The sequence below is a fragment of the Archocentrus centrarchus genome, chromosome 12 (assembly GCF_007364275.1).
Source record: "Archocentrus centrarchus isolate MPI-CPG fArcCen1 chromosome 12, fArcCen1, whole genome shotgun sequence".
Taxonomy (NCBI): Eukaryota; Metazoa; Chordata; class Actinopteri; order Cichliformes; family Cichlidae; genus Archocentrus; species Archocentrus centrarchus.
The window spans coordinates 2,537,963-2,553,545 of NC_044357.1; the positions used below are offsets into that span (position 1 = coordinate 2,537,963).

At 41.2% G+C, this 15,583-nt stretch overlaps 1 protein-coding gene across 1 annotated transcript; it reads left to right on the plus strand.

Annotated features, from left to right (window-relative positions):
- Positions 1 to 736: 736 nt before the first annotated feature.
- lhx5 (LIM homeobox 5) lies at positions 737 to 15,254 on the plus strand. The gene is made up of 5 exons (XM_030742880.1): positions 737 to 1,324; positions 3,182 to 3,405; positions 4,325 to 4,602; positions 7,288 to 7,453; positions 13,240 to 15,254. The coding sequence occupies exons 1-5, from the start codon at positions 1,152 to 1,154 to the stop codon at positions 13,587 to 13,589; spliced, it is 1,191 nt and encodes a 396-aa protein (XP_030598740.1). The 5' UTR covers positions 737 to 1,151; the 3' UTR covers positions 13,590 to 15,254.
- The last annotated feature ends 329 nt before the right edge of the window (positions 15,255 to 15,583 follow it).

A 15,583-nucleotide genomic window follows, 5' to 3' on the forward strand; every position in this document is an offset into this window, starting at 1 on the left:
AATTAGCGCATCGCATGTTTGCTTAACTGCAACTAACAAAACGAGGCTGTTGGTAAATATTGAAATTCCCTTCGATTGGTGGCCACTCTGTTAAAGCACCGGGTGACCACGCTCTCCCTATTGATGAGCTCCTGCTAATCCATCGCATTTCCCTGTAAATAGCTTTCTGCATGAGAAAAGGCCCGCGGCCCCCTCCTCTCTTCGCCCTGCACAGCCACCGTGTAATGCAGGGGCATTTTGCCGCAAAGCCATTATAAAACTGTGTAGCATTAGTCCTTGTTCGGCTACTCCCACTCCCAATAATCTACTTCTATTCAGATTCATTTCAGAGGCAGCGGCGTGCTTGTTGTACATATGTACTTCCTAACATTCATCCGTTTTGTAGATTTTCACGTTTATGGCCAGTAAAATGTTCTGACTTTCATAGTCTAACCTGCAGCTGATGCATTTCCTTATAAAGTCAGTGATGTCTCCGTGACCCACCATGAAACTTCCTCATGCCTGCTGGCCCCTATCAGCGCCACTACAAACACCCTGCATCCACGGCCTAGGTATTTTTTGTGCGGCTTGTGCTTAGGGTCCGCTTGGAGGCTACAGCTATGAACGTGTAACCATAACAACTGCACTCTGATTGGCTCTTCTGGCACGGGAATTAACAAGGGCGTCGTCCAATCTCAGCGCAGGATGCGCGTCGCGCTGGCAAAACCTCGTGATAACCCAGGCACAGGGACGTGCAAGTAGCGACGTGAGGTGAGCCTGAAGGAAATTACTGGACCCCAAACAAAGCATGAGCAAAGGGATAAATTATTTAGAAATAAATACGTTTGAAAAATGATGTTTTAACATTGTGTTGGCGAGAAAACATGTCTGGTGTGTCCAGTACGCAGTTCATCAGCTGGCGCAGCTGAATTTTTTTCCTCTTCTCCCCTGGATTTGTGGATTGTGACAAGTAGCAGGAAAGCAACCAAACAGGACCAGGACTACAACAATTCTCGGGGATTGTCACTCCGCTGCCTTTGAACGACAGGTCCCTCCAGTTTTCGCCTGACAGCGCACCTCCCTGAGCCAAGACGTTGTTCCGCGTTTGCCCAAGTCCGAGCAGCGCAGTCCGCGTGGGTAGGTCGGCACTCGGCATCCTGCAGGCCGGCGATATGATGGTCCACTGTGCCGGGTGCGAACGGCCCATCTTGGACCGGTTCCTCCTCAACGTGCTGGACAGAGCCTGGCACGCCAAGTGCGTCCAGTGCTGCGAATGCAACTGCAACCTCACCGAGAAGTGCTTCTCCAGAGACGGAAAGCTCTATTGCAAAATTGACTTTTTCAGGTAACAGAATCTGGATTCAGAGGTCTTCAAAAATCATGATTTTGTTTTTCAAACATTCATGACAGAATGCGCCACAGTTAAGATAAGGAAAATATTTATGTGGGTAAATATTGATATATTTTTTAATTGTAGATCAAGATGAAAATAATATCATCAATAAAAGTGTGGCCCATAAACTCAAGTCCTAAATCTGAATTTTGTGTGCGCTGGGCTCAGGTCATAGGCCACGTTAATCTGTACCTGGATAAAAATAAAATACGAAAGATAAAGTAATTTAAAAGAAATCTAAAAGTATAAATAACAACTGATTAGTTAATAATACATGTAATTTTAAAATGCATGATTTTAACCCCTCTGCGGTGACATTTTAGGAAATATTATAAACCGTCTGGCCTTTAAAAGGGCCTCTACAATAAAAGAAGGGACATCTAAAAATCTATTTCACTGTGTATCCACGTCTGTTCTGTGCTTAGTTTTTTTTTTTTTTTTTTAAATCTATTTCCAGCTCCAGACAACACTTTTATTTCAAACACCCATTAGGCTATTAACCGGTTCACAATTTCCAAAAAGTGTTCCAGGTAATTGAGTGATAAGTGAAGCCCTTGTTTGTCACTCTCTTAGCATCATTTTCATTTGTATGTGTCAGTTATTTTCTCCCAAATTGTCTAATGACATGTAGCACACATCAGCCTTTGTTGGGACGGGGCTATTATTGGCCTCGCGCGGCCTTGGCCGTCATATTACCACAGGTCCCATCAAGCGGTGGATTTAAATGGCCAGCCATTAGCCAGGCGAAACAGTAATCACCCTAATGTGTCCATTTGTTGTGTAAGTAGAGTTGTGCCCTTTCGCTGGGGGAGGCTTGGCCACGCATGTGAAAAGCGGATAGTGATGCGATACCATTGTAAGTGAATGGAAAGGGAAGCCCAGTGTTAAAACAATGCTCCACAAGAAGGGTGCTTGCGCTCACCCAAAGGCTTAAACAGCCCCCGACAGGCCGACTGAAAATGCAGCTCCAGTAGGCCCAAAGTGAGCTTTAAGTATCTGCTGAAACTCTTTATATCAACAATGACATCTGTGGAGGTGAAAGACAACCCCAAACTACAATAAGCATCACTCAGTCAAATATGTTTTAATTTCAAAGCAGTTAAAAAGAAAAAAAAATCCTTTCAATTCAGGAGGGGGAATTTTAGTGAATTTATTTTTGGGTTATTTGTGTATCAAATTGATGAGCCTTCCCACCCAGTGCCATTTAAGCGCGGGTGAATATGGATTAAGAGAAGATTTTCACGCTAAGATGCTCCTACTCTGCCTAATCCTATAATATATCCACGAGTACAATGTGTTGATTGTCACTAATACGTTTTGCGTGGGGTTATTGTCAGAGCACCTCAATCAAAATTAGAAAGGTTTTTTTCTCTAAAGTCTTTTTTCTAAACAATTTTTAATGGCCACGTTATCAACACTCACAGAGAGAGATGCTTTTTTTGTTTGAATATGTGTCTGTGTAATTACCTGTTACTTGCCATATATTTACTAAATATTTCAAAGTGGATAGAGTCCTATAGTAATAATAATAATAATAATAATAATAATTATTATTATTATTATTATTATTATTATTGTATGTGTTAGTGGCATTGGTAGCACTTGCTAAACTATAGGCGTTAGTTCTCGACCTGTTTATTCTTACTAAACTAATATGATATTAACATCCTTTTTTGGTATTAATGATTATACGATGGATTTGTGCACTTTCTGAGAGGCCCCTTTATGCGCTGCTATTGTCAGTGGGTGTACAGGCTGCAGTCATAAAAATCCCCCTCAATTTCACATTAATTTTTCGTTTTTATGCAGGCGGTTTGGCACGAAATGCGCGGGCTGTCTGCAGGGAATCTCGCCGAACGACTTGGTCCGCAAAGCTCGCAGCAAGGTGTTTCACCTAAACTGCTTCACCTGCATGGTGTGTAACAAGCAGCTGTCCACGGGAGAGGAACTCTATGTGATAGACGAGAACAAGTTTGTGTGCAAAGATGATTATCTGAGCTCCGGGACCATAAAGGAAGTCAACTTGAACTCAGGTAAGCGACGCGACAGCAGGCCTGCGCTGCATTTTTTTTCACCCTGTTCAATAATAATAATAATAATAATAATAATAATAATAATAATAATAATAATAGTAGTAGTAAAGCAGATCGTGTTTATTTTAATATGAGTGGAATATTTCATCATGATTAAAAATCTGATGAATAAAATGGCAATCGGCCTTTTAAAGGACAAAAGAAAGGCAGAAGTGGAGGCTTTAAATGCACGTTTATGTTGAGCTTTTGCAGCAGTCCGAGGAGAGCATCTCACAGCAACCTTGTGAGATGAATACTTTCAATATTTACCTCCATAGAACAATAGCTTTCTGTTATTGTACGCCAGGGTCCACTGGGGATGAGCATGCTGAGCTGGCCGTGTGTGCTGCTCCTCTTTCCACTCTCTATTTATCCTCATAAAAAGCTCAGGAGGGCAGCAACTCCACTCCACACCCTGTTTACTGAAGGTGTCACGCGCCTCCTTTTTCATAAACCGCTTATTTCGATCTCCTTTATGAATCTTTTTCATTTGCCTGCAATCCTAATGTGGCTACATGTTCGTATTTTCTGTTTTTTGTGCGTAAATTGGAGATGTTTCCGACTTTACTGAAGAAAAATGTTCTAATTTGTGTACTTGTGCTTTTTTTTTTTTTGCTACTTCAAATATTATTTAAAGAAAAATACATCTGCAAATAAATGAATAAACAAATGCATAAATTAGGAGAATAAAAATCCCACCCAAGGGCGTAAAAGCGCATTTAATTTACGATTTGATAACGTTTGGATGCGTAATAGTCTGCGATGCTGCTTTGCATCGCCAAGCCTGATTAAAGCAGAAGACCCCCCCCACAACGCCCACCCCCTTGACATTTCGGATCGTGACCTTCCTTCTTGTTTGTGCCCCCCTCCCCCTCCCCAGTGTCGTCGTGCACAGATAGGAGTTTATCGCCGGATCTGCAGGACCCAATACAGGACGACATAAAAGAGACGGACAATTCAACGTCCTCAGATAAGGAAACGAACAATATTGAGAACGAGGAGCAGAACTCCGGGGCCAAAAGGCGGGGGCCCCGGACCACCATCAAGGCCAAACAGCTGGAAACATTAAAGGCTGCGTTTGTCGCTACGCCGAAACCGACCCGGCACATCCGAGAACAGCTGGCCCAGGAAACCGGACTGAACATGCGAGTCATCCAGGTAAGCTCAGCCGCCTGCTGTTTGTGGATTGTTGGAACCTATTATGCGGAGATGAGGGAGGATCTGCAGCGACACGGACATATTAGAGACAAATGACAGATTATAAATCAAAGAAATTACTTTTTAATTTTACTGAAATGTGCAGACATTTAATTGAAAGCCTCATCATCTATTAGTGAAATGTCAAAACACGACGCGGACTATTAGATGGATATAAAGCCACATTTAAATGAAACACACCACCTGCTGTATGTAAACTGTTTTTCTTGTTTGTTTATTTTTGGCTTATGTTTTATGGAAGTATTTCATAAAATTTATGGATTTGTTTGAATTTATTTGTACTGTAGCATTTTTTTTTTAAATCTTGTAAAACAAAATAGTCGAACATATGGAACTGGAAGCAGTATGGTGCCTAAAAGTAGATTTTTCTATTTGCATGTAACAGCAGATTCACAGTATGCAGAAAAGCTTTCTTTTTAATATTATTATTTAAAAATAAATTCATTTTAATATTCATTCAAATTTGACTTTTAAAGACACAGGTTCACAGCATTTCATATTTTTATTTTAATGCAAGATTTCTTTTAATTACAGCTTTCAAAAATTCACACTTTATTTTTTCTGTAAAAAGCAGCCCCCTGTTTACGTGTATTTTCAGTATAAAAGCATTAACGTACACTTTGAGCTTACACCGATGCATGTTGTTGATGCATGAAAATAAGAAACACTATTTTAAAAAGAATTTCCTTTTTTGTGTGCAGACCTTGTGGCTTATTTCAGCAATAAGATGTGCTGCACAGCCATGAAATTAGTGAAAGGTTAGCTTTGTTTTTGCCAAAGGCGAGAGGAAACCCAGATACAAACATGTGCTGTGCAATATAACACAAGCGTACACTGTTTTTGGACCCCTCTGCCTGTTTTTTCATCCTCAAACACATATACACACGCACGCACGCACACACATGCGCCGTGCCTGGGTGCAGACTGTGTTAGGATGATTAGCGCCATCTCTGCCAACTGTGATGTGGCTTTTTGTGCACTCACTGTAATTATCGCTGATTTCACAGATTTACATACCACCCTCCCCTTTCCCACCTCTCCGCTCTTACTCACTTACAGCCTGCGCTTCTCCACTGCTTCATCCATATCATAAACTGCAGCCAGCATGTGCGCGTGTGCAGCAGCAGAACTCAATCACTCACCGAATCAATCAATCATTCAATGAACCAGTAAACCGGTCGATATATCAGTCAGTCAGTCTGGCTGCCCCCCCCCCCCCCCCCCCCCCCCCCCCCTCCACCTCTGCACCCTGTGTTGCTCGGAGCCAAAATGGAGGATGCGTTTCGTCATCTTCCTCCTCGTTCAGTGTGTGTTAAATACCATTGCTCTCAACGCAGGGAGCCCTGTGAGCCACGCTGCTTCTCCAGCATGTGTATGTAATCCCTAAGCAACGCTCTCTCAAGGGAAGCGAGAGCATTTCCATAAAAATGTACCCTACAGTTAGATGATTGTTCTCAATAAGCAGGTGTTGCGTTTGCCGCTGGAGCACAGAGAGCAGAGCCTAAGTAGTTTTAGGCGTGCGTATGTGTGTGTGTGTGTGTGTGTGTGTGTCACGTTTTGCGAGTGTGTTTTTGTTAATCTGTAGCACAGTGGGATTCTCCCTCTGGCGTAGCCTGGCTGGTGTGAACATAGATCATTATGCAGCAGTGAAGCAAAGGCGAAACGAGATGTGTTATGTGCTTATAATTCAAAGACATTCTTCCATATGATGCACAGTTTCGCAATTTTGAAATTCTCCTTTGTTTGTCCTGAAAGACAGTTTATTTAATCTCAGTGGTTTAACTTTATAGGCTTTGTATTTGGGTCCATTGGTATTACTTTGCTACTTAACTGAAATTTACAACAGGAAATTTATAATCACCGAAAAGTGCAGCAAAAATGGTTTCTTTCATGTTATTATTCAGTCATCGCCGCCCTTCCTAAATCTTTGACTTTGATCCTTTTGTGCTTTCTTGACATGAAGTCTAACATTCCAGCACAAAATACCTTCCCATTCATTGTGTGCAAACAATCATTTAATAACACCTATGTAATTCTTGTATTGCACTGGAGAATGCTCCTGTTAGACTGAGTTCTTTGACTTTTTTTTTTGGACTATTTTTAATGGTTTAACACTTTGAGTTAGTCGAGCCATCTTTGAAGCTGAATTTCAAACATTTACTCCTCAATTAATACAAATGAAAAAAGGCCACAGCTAATTGTGGCACAGTAAATACAGTTCAGAATGGGTGCAGAGGCGCCAGAGAATTGGGAGGCAAGTGCTTCATGTCATTTCTAGGAAATAGTTTGTGGTTTCTGAATAAAAGGGCTTTAAAGGAATTAATTCATTATCATTTAATTATGGCATTTTAAAGCTGTGCAAACTTTGTAACAGAGAGCATTAACAGCAAAAGATCACCTTGAAGTTGGTCCATATGTAATTGTTTTATTGTCAGTTGTGCTTCACAGATAATTTTGTGGTGATTTCACCTGAATCTTACTCTCACATCCACACGATTCGTAGCCTTTTGCGAGGTTTGCGAGGTGCAGTACAGTTTGAGTGACTGGTGAATAGGAAAAGGATGCAAATTACAAATTTTGCAGAAGTGATGAGATCAGCTGATAACAGAGCCTGCATTGTTTCAGGTCTGGTTCCAGAACAGAAGATCCAAAGAACGGCGAATGAAGCAGCTGAGTGCTCTGGGCGCCCGACGGCACGCCTTCTTCAGGGGCCCGAGGAGGATGAGGCCGCTGGGAGGCAGGCTGGAGGATCCAGACATTTTAGGACCTGGGGCCTATGGTTACTATGGAGGTAAGAAATGAATGCTGTGATAACACACGCGGTGCTAGTGCAAATCACCACACCTGCAGGTTCTTTACCTCTTGCAATATTAATGTGCAATATGGAGCGAGAGTAATGGCAAACATAATCTGTATTCACACTCGGTTCAAAAATGTGATATTGTGTAAGCAAACTGCAGCAGCTCCACCGAAAGCTGGTACTTACACTATGTTTTCAGGCTGCAAGTATATCACATAAATCTGCTATACAGTATAATGCAGGTGAAGCCCCAGTGTAGTTTATTGGATCATTTGCGTTCGCATTATTTTCTTGAATCCCCTCAGATTTCTGCTCAGAGATTAAATGATCTAGACTTTATTTTGACTCTAATCTCGTGCACGCCGCAGTCGGTTTGTGTGGTACAAAATAAGCAGCTAAGAAGCTTTTGTTAACTGTTCCAAACACAGCTTTGTAGTCTGGTTATCTCAGCAGTGCGCAGAGGAATGCAAATAAAGTATCAATCCTGTTTAACTGTCACATTTGTTAAGCAGCTAGGAGAGTAAATGGCAGATAGGAACACATATGTTCTAGTGGGACACTTTGCAAACAAAGCTAGCAGGCTGGGTGGCATGCCTGAGGCACAATATTTTTTTTGATCTTTCAGAACGGTGAACTTCAAAAAAAACGGCACCTGTAATGGTTCCACTATATTTGTGCGAATTGATTTCTGTGCCATCCTGAAATAAAAACGTGTCTCCCGTCTTGTCTCTCTTAACTTTTATTCAGCGTGAAGTTGCACCTAATGACCTTTTCCAGATTACAACATTTGAGTGTCATTCACTTTCTGAAAAGTTGGTAGCTTCCTTCTTAAAAACATAGCTGCTTCAAAGAAAGAAAGAGCGAGATTCAACAAACAGTCAATACCGAAGAGAAGACGTCCTAATTTTAAAGAGAGATTAGCTGACGTTAACCAAAGGCACACACATAGTTTCATAGCAGAATATAGAATATGTATCAGAATATATTTAGGTTCTGTGATATAAACCTTTGTGGAACAATCAGCCAGTTGTGACATCTTTTGGCAAAGGTGCTAAACTTGTATGGAGGTTTGTGCACTGATTTACTGACCATTTAAATGCAAATAAATACAACACACAGATAAAATATTATTGCTGGGGGGGGGGGGGGGGGGGGGGGGGGGGGGGAGTATTTGCAGTTATTAAGTCACAAAGGTTTCATACAGAAAAGGAGTTGTAATTGGTTTGTTTCTGAATTCGAATCTCCAGTCACTGCAGAAATGTTCAAAAAATATTCTCAAAAAAAAAAGCTTGTTGAAGATCATTTGAAAAAAAAAATGTCCCCAGCATCAAAAGGAAATAATCTCGAGACAAAGGAGGGAGATGACAACACGGCGCTAACACAACAGCCGCCCCGCACTGAACTGCAGGAATAAAGCAGATGCACCTGTCATGCATATCAGCAGTTTGTTTTTGATGGACAGTCTGTGAGCTGCTGTTTCCATACAGCTCCTGCACCTCTACCTGAAGGGTCCTGGCATTGAGGATACAATAAACCGGAGCCATCAAGGCTGCAACACAGGGAGTGGGAGGGGAAAAGAGAGGACAAAACCTCCATCCCTCGCTCTCATGTCTCCTCGCTTTCTTTGCACTCTGCTTTTCACACCCTTTTGTCCCACAGCAGCACAGGCCAGCCTGCTTGCCTTTATCTGAGCTCGCTGCCTCCTCGTGTTCCTCTGCTGCTGTTTAAAGCGAGGAATGCCTGTGTGTGGTATGATGCGTCTGCATGTGTGAGTGTAATTATAGTTTGCAGAGATGACACTCCCCTCCTCTCCCTCTCTCTCTCACACACACACACACACACACACACACACACACACACACACACACACACACACACACACACACACACTGCAAACCAAGCTTGTTGCTTATTCCCAAGGTCAGCCAATCTAGCAGGGGCCAGTTTGTGAAATCAGACAATTAGCTTGTTTGTGCGAGTCGAGTCACCTTTGAATATTTTCCCTGATAATTTCTAAAAACTATGTACAACAGCAAATAAATTTAGATCTTATAATTAGACAGGATGTTTCTTGATGTCTGAACTGTTAGTTCTCAACTCTCCCTGTTTAGACTGAAATAGCAGTGAGAAGAACATATGGTGGGAGTGGAGAAATGTCAGTGCAGCATCTGGGGCACGGGGGTAAAACCTGTCATCGATCTCAGTTCGCGGCGGTGCCAAAACTGAATAGATTTAATGTAACTTAGGGAGTTTGCAATGAGAAATGGGAGGCAGGTGGAGGTTTTTAGTAATTGTTGATTAATGGATGCAAACAGTGTATAAAGTAACGGGCTACATGTAAAGGCAATCAATTATTTCCAAACTGTTTTGGTTATTGCTTATAATGAGTGACACACTAAGGGTAAAATAGTTTCATATTTCATATTTAAAAATCAACTTCCAGACTTTTGTCACACAAGCACGGCCTGTGGCTGACTGTCATTTGAGTCCACTGTGCTGGCTAATAATTAATAGAATAATTGTGCAGCCAATTTGAATGTATAGCAGTGCATGGTTTAAGATCAATTCTTTTTTTTTTTTTTTCTGGAAATACAGGAAGTTATTCATATAATTTAAGCTGGTTTCTTGTATGTAAGGATCCAGTTATCTTAAAGCTTAGCGTAAAATGTGGGATCAGCTAACTTGGCTTAGTTATTAGATTAAATCTGCCTTTCCGCATCATTAAAGCTCAAAAAGAGCAAATGCAAAACCTTTGTCTGTTTGACTCCTTTTAATAAGACGTGAGCTCCCCTGAAAACATGATTTGCAGCATTTTGGGTGGTCTCTAAAATACTGACAATATACTATTGTTGCTATTCAGTATGCAGAATTAAGCTATTATATTACATGATTATGTGCAGTCACAATTTAATGTGACTTCTTATGGGTGGATTTTATTTCCTTCAGTCAGAGCTAGCTAGCGTTTTCTTTTCCATTGTTTGTGCTGAGTTAGTAAAAAGAAGTCTTTGTGCTAAGCTAAGCTCATCGAACCGGCCTTTGGTGATTGCATTACATTTATCAGACGGCATCGAGAGCAGCGTAGATTGTTTTTAATAATAGTCTTGGCCAGAGGGATATTTCTCTTAAAGACCGTAGTTGTTGCCAGCTTAAAATACCAGCTTTGCCATATACACTACATGCAGAGCTGTTACTAAAGTTTGCAAAAGAGGTTCAGTTGCTGGTTACTTGGCTTCATATTTACTACACTGTGTGATATGTAAACATTTAGTGTAGGTTAATCTTTTGTCCCTGACACTAAAATGTTACATTTTAATCCTAAACACTAAACACTTGTTCCTCTGGATCAAAAGACCATCTTACAATAACCCCTTTGCTTCGTCATAGAAAGTCGTATTAATTATCCAGTCAACAGGGACAGCGTTTGTAGAGCTGGACATCACTGTTTATTTTTGAAACCAAATGTTTCAGTACCATGGGAACCAGAAACAAAATCGTGCTGTGGAAGGATAAGTGAGAAGACACAAAGAGATGTCTGAAACCTCTAAGAGGCATAAACCATGCCAGTCAGTGTCATAAGTTAACCAGAAAATATTTATTTATCCAGGTATGCGACGCAGAATGTCTGTGGAAGCAACAAAATCTGTTATTAATGTGTCAGTTGTTTGCCGCAGCACTTTGAAGTGAGTGCCGGGAGAAGGTTAAGACATTTTAGGCACGACAGGGCACGGCCCTGGCTGAGGAAGCGTTTTAAATGTGAAGGCGGTGCTTCAGATGTATTTTTAGCCACTCTAAAAAAATCTGTGTCATCAAAAGATGAATTCTGCTGACTTTGGTCAGCAGAATAATGCCATAATAGTTGTGTTTTTGTTTGTTTTTAATCTTTTTACCATGATTAATGGTCCAACTAGGGTTGCCACCATAACAGATTTTTGCTTAGTGATTATCACACTCAAAAATTCAGTGATATCAATCAGCTAATCTATAATTTCTCTTATTGTGTGTTGTCTTTCTTCACAAATTAACCGTCAAGTGGCTGAATGGGGGTGATTTATGACCCCTGCTGCATGTGTATTTGTGCTTTTATTTTAGTGATAGAAATGCTTCCTAATTTGTTGCACTTAGAACTTTTCAAAGGTTTTTTTTTCCTATCTTTTTTTTTTTTTTACAGGAAGTAGCCCACTGGGGTGGTAAAGATAATAGAAAGTTGCAGTGAGGGGTCATTTATGACCCCAGAAATAATATGTGTGTATGTGTTTTATCATTATAGGCTTTGATTTTCCTGTAATGTTTGCCTTCTAATCACGATATTGTAAAGTGTTTCTGTGAATCACGGCTAACAGACTGAGAGTAGAAAGATTAACTGCTGCAGAAGCTCTGAGGCAGATACGGAAACACCTTTTAATCCTAAAAAATAATTGAAAACCGTAGTTATTTACATTAGAAGATTTTAGAACGTCAGATAAAGGAAAGAGTGCAGGTATGGGGAGTGACCCCTCACGGTTATTTTCACACTTAAGTACTTTGGTTGTGTGAAGGTTAAAGTCAAAAACAAATGCAAGGTGTGATGAATGGAGTGGTTCTGGTTCTCATAGAGCGCTTTTCTACTCAACTTGAACATTCAAAGCACTTTAAACTGCATGTCTCATTCACGCACACATTCATACAAACACTTTCTACATCTAAGTGCTTTCCAGCCAACAGTCACACTCTGACGAACGCATCAGGAGTCCAAGGATACTTTGGCATGCAGACTGCAGCAGCCAGGGATCAAACCACCAGCTTTCCGATTAGTAGATGACCTGCTCTACCTCCTGAGCTGCAGTCACTCCCCAGAGAGATTGGGTTAATCAATCTATACAAAAACATACATAAGGAGTTATTATATAATTATTTATGATACTATTCTTACACATTATTGACTTAATATTAATATTAAACTTTTATCTTCTTTTATCATCAATACGTGGCTATCATGACACTGGATACACACAATGGGAACATGATGACAAACCATAAACGGAAGAAGTGGAGATTATACAATGCTGAAAGCACCATGTAGTGGACAAAACAGAGGAGAGAGGGCTAATTCAAAAGGGGAAATAGCATGAAAAAAATACTAAGGAATTTTTTAAAAACTGATTTGGTGTTGTGGACTGATGAAATGAAGATATCACACTGTGTGGGGACATCTGGTGTTTTCCTCTCATGCCACAGAATACCAAGGTTTTTTTTTAAAGACTAGTTGAATAATAATAATAAAAAAACCCATCAGATTATTCAATAAAAATCCTTCTTAGCTGAGTCCTCAACACTAAAGCAGAGAGTATTTGTAGCTCAGGAAGTAACCACAACCTAGTGATGTAGAGGGAAGGGACGGTGCTGGAATCTGCCATCAGACCTGACAGAGAGATGCAGGCGACAGGACCTGGCAGGGCTGCAGGGAAGCTGGAATCTCATTTTGGAATTCCTCATCCAAATCCAGAAGTTTCTGCAGGGGAATCCATCGAGGTGCACGCATGGCTGCGAGCTGAATGAGGGAGAGGGAGATGAATGCACTGTGTAAAAGGCGAGAGAACTGAGGTGGAGAGGTGTGGAGTTGTTTATACACTCAAATGAGGCTGTTGGAGACTGGTTGGTTGGGAATTGGACATGATCAATTTCACCACTTAGGTAGGGGTGGAGCTGTGTGTATAAATACACTCTGCTTGGGGGAACTGTAAGTGTTTTATGTATCTGATAGAAAGTCTAACCTCATGTGTTTTCCTCTCATGCCACAGAATACCAAGGTGACTATTATGGACCAGGGAGTAACTACGACTTCTTTCCCCATGGCCCCCCATCATCGCAGGCTCAGTCTCCGGCCGAGTCCCCCTACATCCTGGGCTCTGGGCCTGGAGCAATGGAGGGATCAGGCCACCACCCATCAGATGACCAAAGGTTCACGGACATGATCTCCCATGCGGAAACTCCCAGTCCAGAGCCGGGCTTACCAAGCTCACTTCAGCCTGTCCCGGGGGAGGCATTTGGGGGTGGACCCAGTCCCCCTTTCTCCTTGGCCAGTAATTCCAGCTACAGCGCTCCAATGTCCCACCAAGGCCAGGAGATGGGAGAAACCACAGCCTGGTAAAAGACAAGAAACGGACGGGGACCATTCCTGGGCTGAATATCAGCCTAGTTAATTCAGGAGATGAATAAAAACACATTGTGGGGTGAAAATTACAGCTGAAATTTTTACGGACTGATTTTCACAACTGATGAACTGATGGACAGAATCAAGAATGGGATAGCTTGCAGGAGAAAGTAATATTTGCTGCCCGGTAGACACTCCAAAGCATATCCCTTCCTGGATTACTGGACTTGAAATATATATATATATATATATTTAAAAAAAGGAGAAAAAAAAAGCGATTCCACCCAGCAAACTTGCTTCTCGCCTTCCCCTTGATTTTAATGAAGGTATCTTCTAATAGAGAGAAATGCCAAAGGGGACATGTTTAGTTCTCTTAGTTTCTCACCTTCTTTAAAAACATTGCTTCAAAGCAGTTTTAGTTTCCATTCTGTTGATCTTCATTGCCGCTTCACACTCAGCATAACAAAGGATCCGGTTGTGATACATGCTTTAATGTTCATCTACAAACACGTCCGTTTCAATTGAGACAGCTTATTTTAAACATTTGCCAACATGTCCAATCAAAGGCTGCCACTTGATAGACACGCTGACACCTCCAGCACGGCACTGACATTCTGTAGCCCACGTCTCAGCTATAAGTCCCTTAATGCACACAAAGCGTTCTTGATCATAGCTCAAAAGAAGGATGTCTATACCATTATTCAAAACACGGACACAATTATACAGACACTTGTACCCACACACACACACACACACACACACACACACACGGACAAATCTCACATCCATCGAAGCGGCCCTGATAGTTCTGCTCGGCACACTGCTTCACCTGACCTTCCTTTTGTTACTGTCCCTTTTAAAAAACATGTTTTAATGGAATTGATTTTCAAAAGAACATTGAACCCATAATGGAGAATGTCCTTCAACAGCTGAGGTCTCCTTCCTCTAAAGAGAGAAAACAAAAGAGGGGGCAGACAACATCTGTGACATTACCGCTGTCTGCTCCGAAGCACTCATTGCCATCTAGTGGCCACATTTTTAAGACACAGAATTAAAATAAGCTCAAAGCGGCAGACTCCAGTTGTGTGTGTGTGTGTGTGTGTGTGTGTGTGTGGTGTGTGTGTGTGTGTGTGTGTGTGTGTGTGTGTGTGTGTGTGTGTGTGTGCGCGTGTGCATCTTTGTACTTCAAAGGACGAATTCTCTACATTTTTTTTCTCAGATTGATCAGGGCCAAGTGTCACCACAGCTGCTATTTGAAAAGTCCGCCTTTGTGAAAACATATTAAAAGGAAAGAATTACGTTTTTTTTGTCCCTTAATTCCTAATTTCAACTCCATGTCAGTCTTTGCTCTCTCAGCTCCATCTCATCATGCGCAAAATGTCTCACACAGAACACATCTAATGCATTGAATGCTGTTTTTCTGCAATGAGTTAGCTCTACTTGAAATTTTGTTTTGAGATCACGTGTATTTCCTTTGGATGCCGTTTCAGATGTAGGAAGAATGTGTCTTTTTTTTTCTCTGTTTTATGAAGATATACTTGGATACAGAATTGAGTGGATGCTTGTCTGTGTGTGTCTGAATGCTTGGAGGTGTGTTCACGTGCGTATGTGTAGATTTAAGGGGGGGAACTGGGGCAAGGCTGTATTATTTCTATGTAAATAGCACTGGTAATAAAACCTTCTCTTATAACTTGAAGATGTGGTTTCTTGCTAAGTGTCATCACACATCTTTTCTTTAGTTTGTTGTAGGGGAACGTAACTGTACTAGCACGATTTTAAGGCAGCTATAAGTCGTTTTAGCTGCTCATTACCCTTCTGAGTAAAATACCACACACTTAACTCAGCTACACCTGTTTAACATTTACTGTGCTGATAATGATTATAACAAGAAAAATGGTTAGCATGTTAGAATGCATTGGTGTAAAACTCACAGCCCAATAGTATATAAGGCAGTTTAAATGAGCTTGAATCCAACCAGCTGTAACACAGAA

Bases quoted from the DNA above. Each gene is read 5' to 3' on its own strand.
- lhx5 (XM_030742880.1), top strand. From the start codon at position 1,152: ATGATGGTCCACTGTGCCGGGTGCGAACGGCCCATCTTGGACCGGTTC. The intron at 1,325-3,181 runs GTAACAGAATCT...GTTTTTATGCAG, and splicing joins TGCAAAATTGACTTTTTCAG to GCGGTTTGGCACGAAATGCG. The intron at 4,603-7,287 runs GTAAGCTCAGCC...GCATTGTTTCAG, and splicing joins TGAACATGCGAGTCATCCAG to GTCTGGTTCCAGAACAGAAG.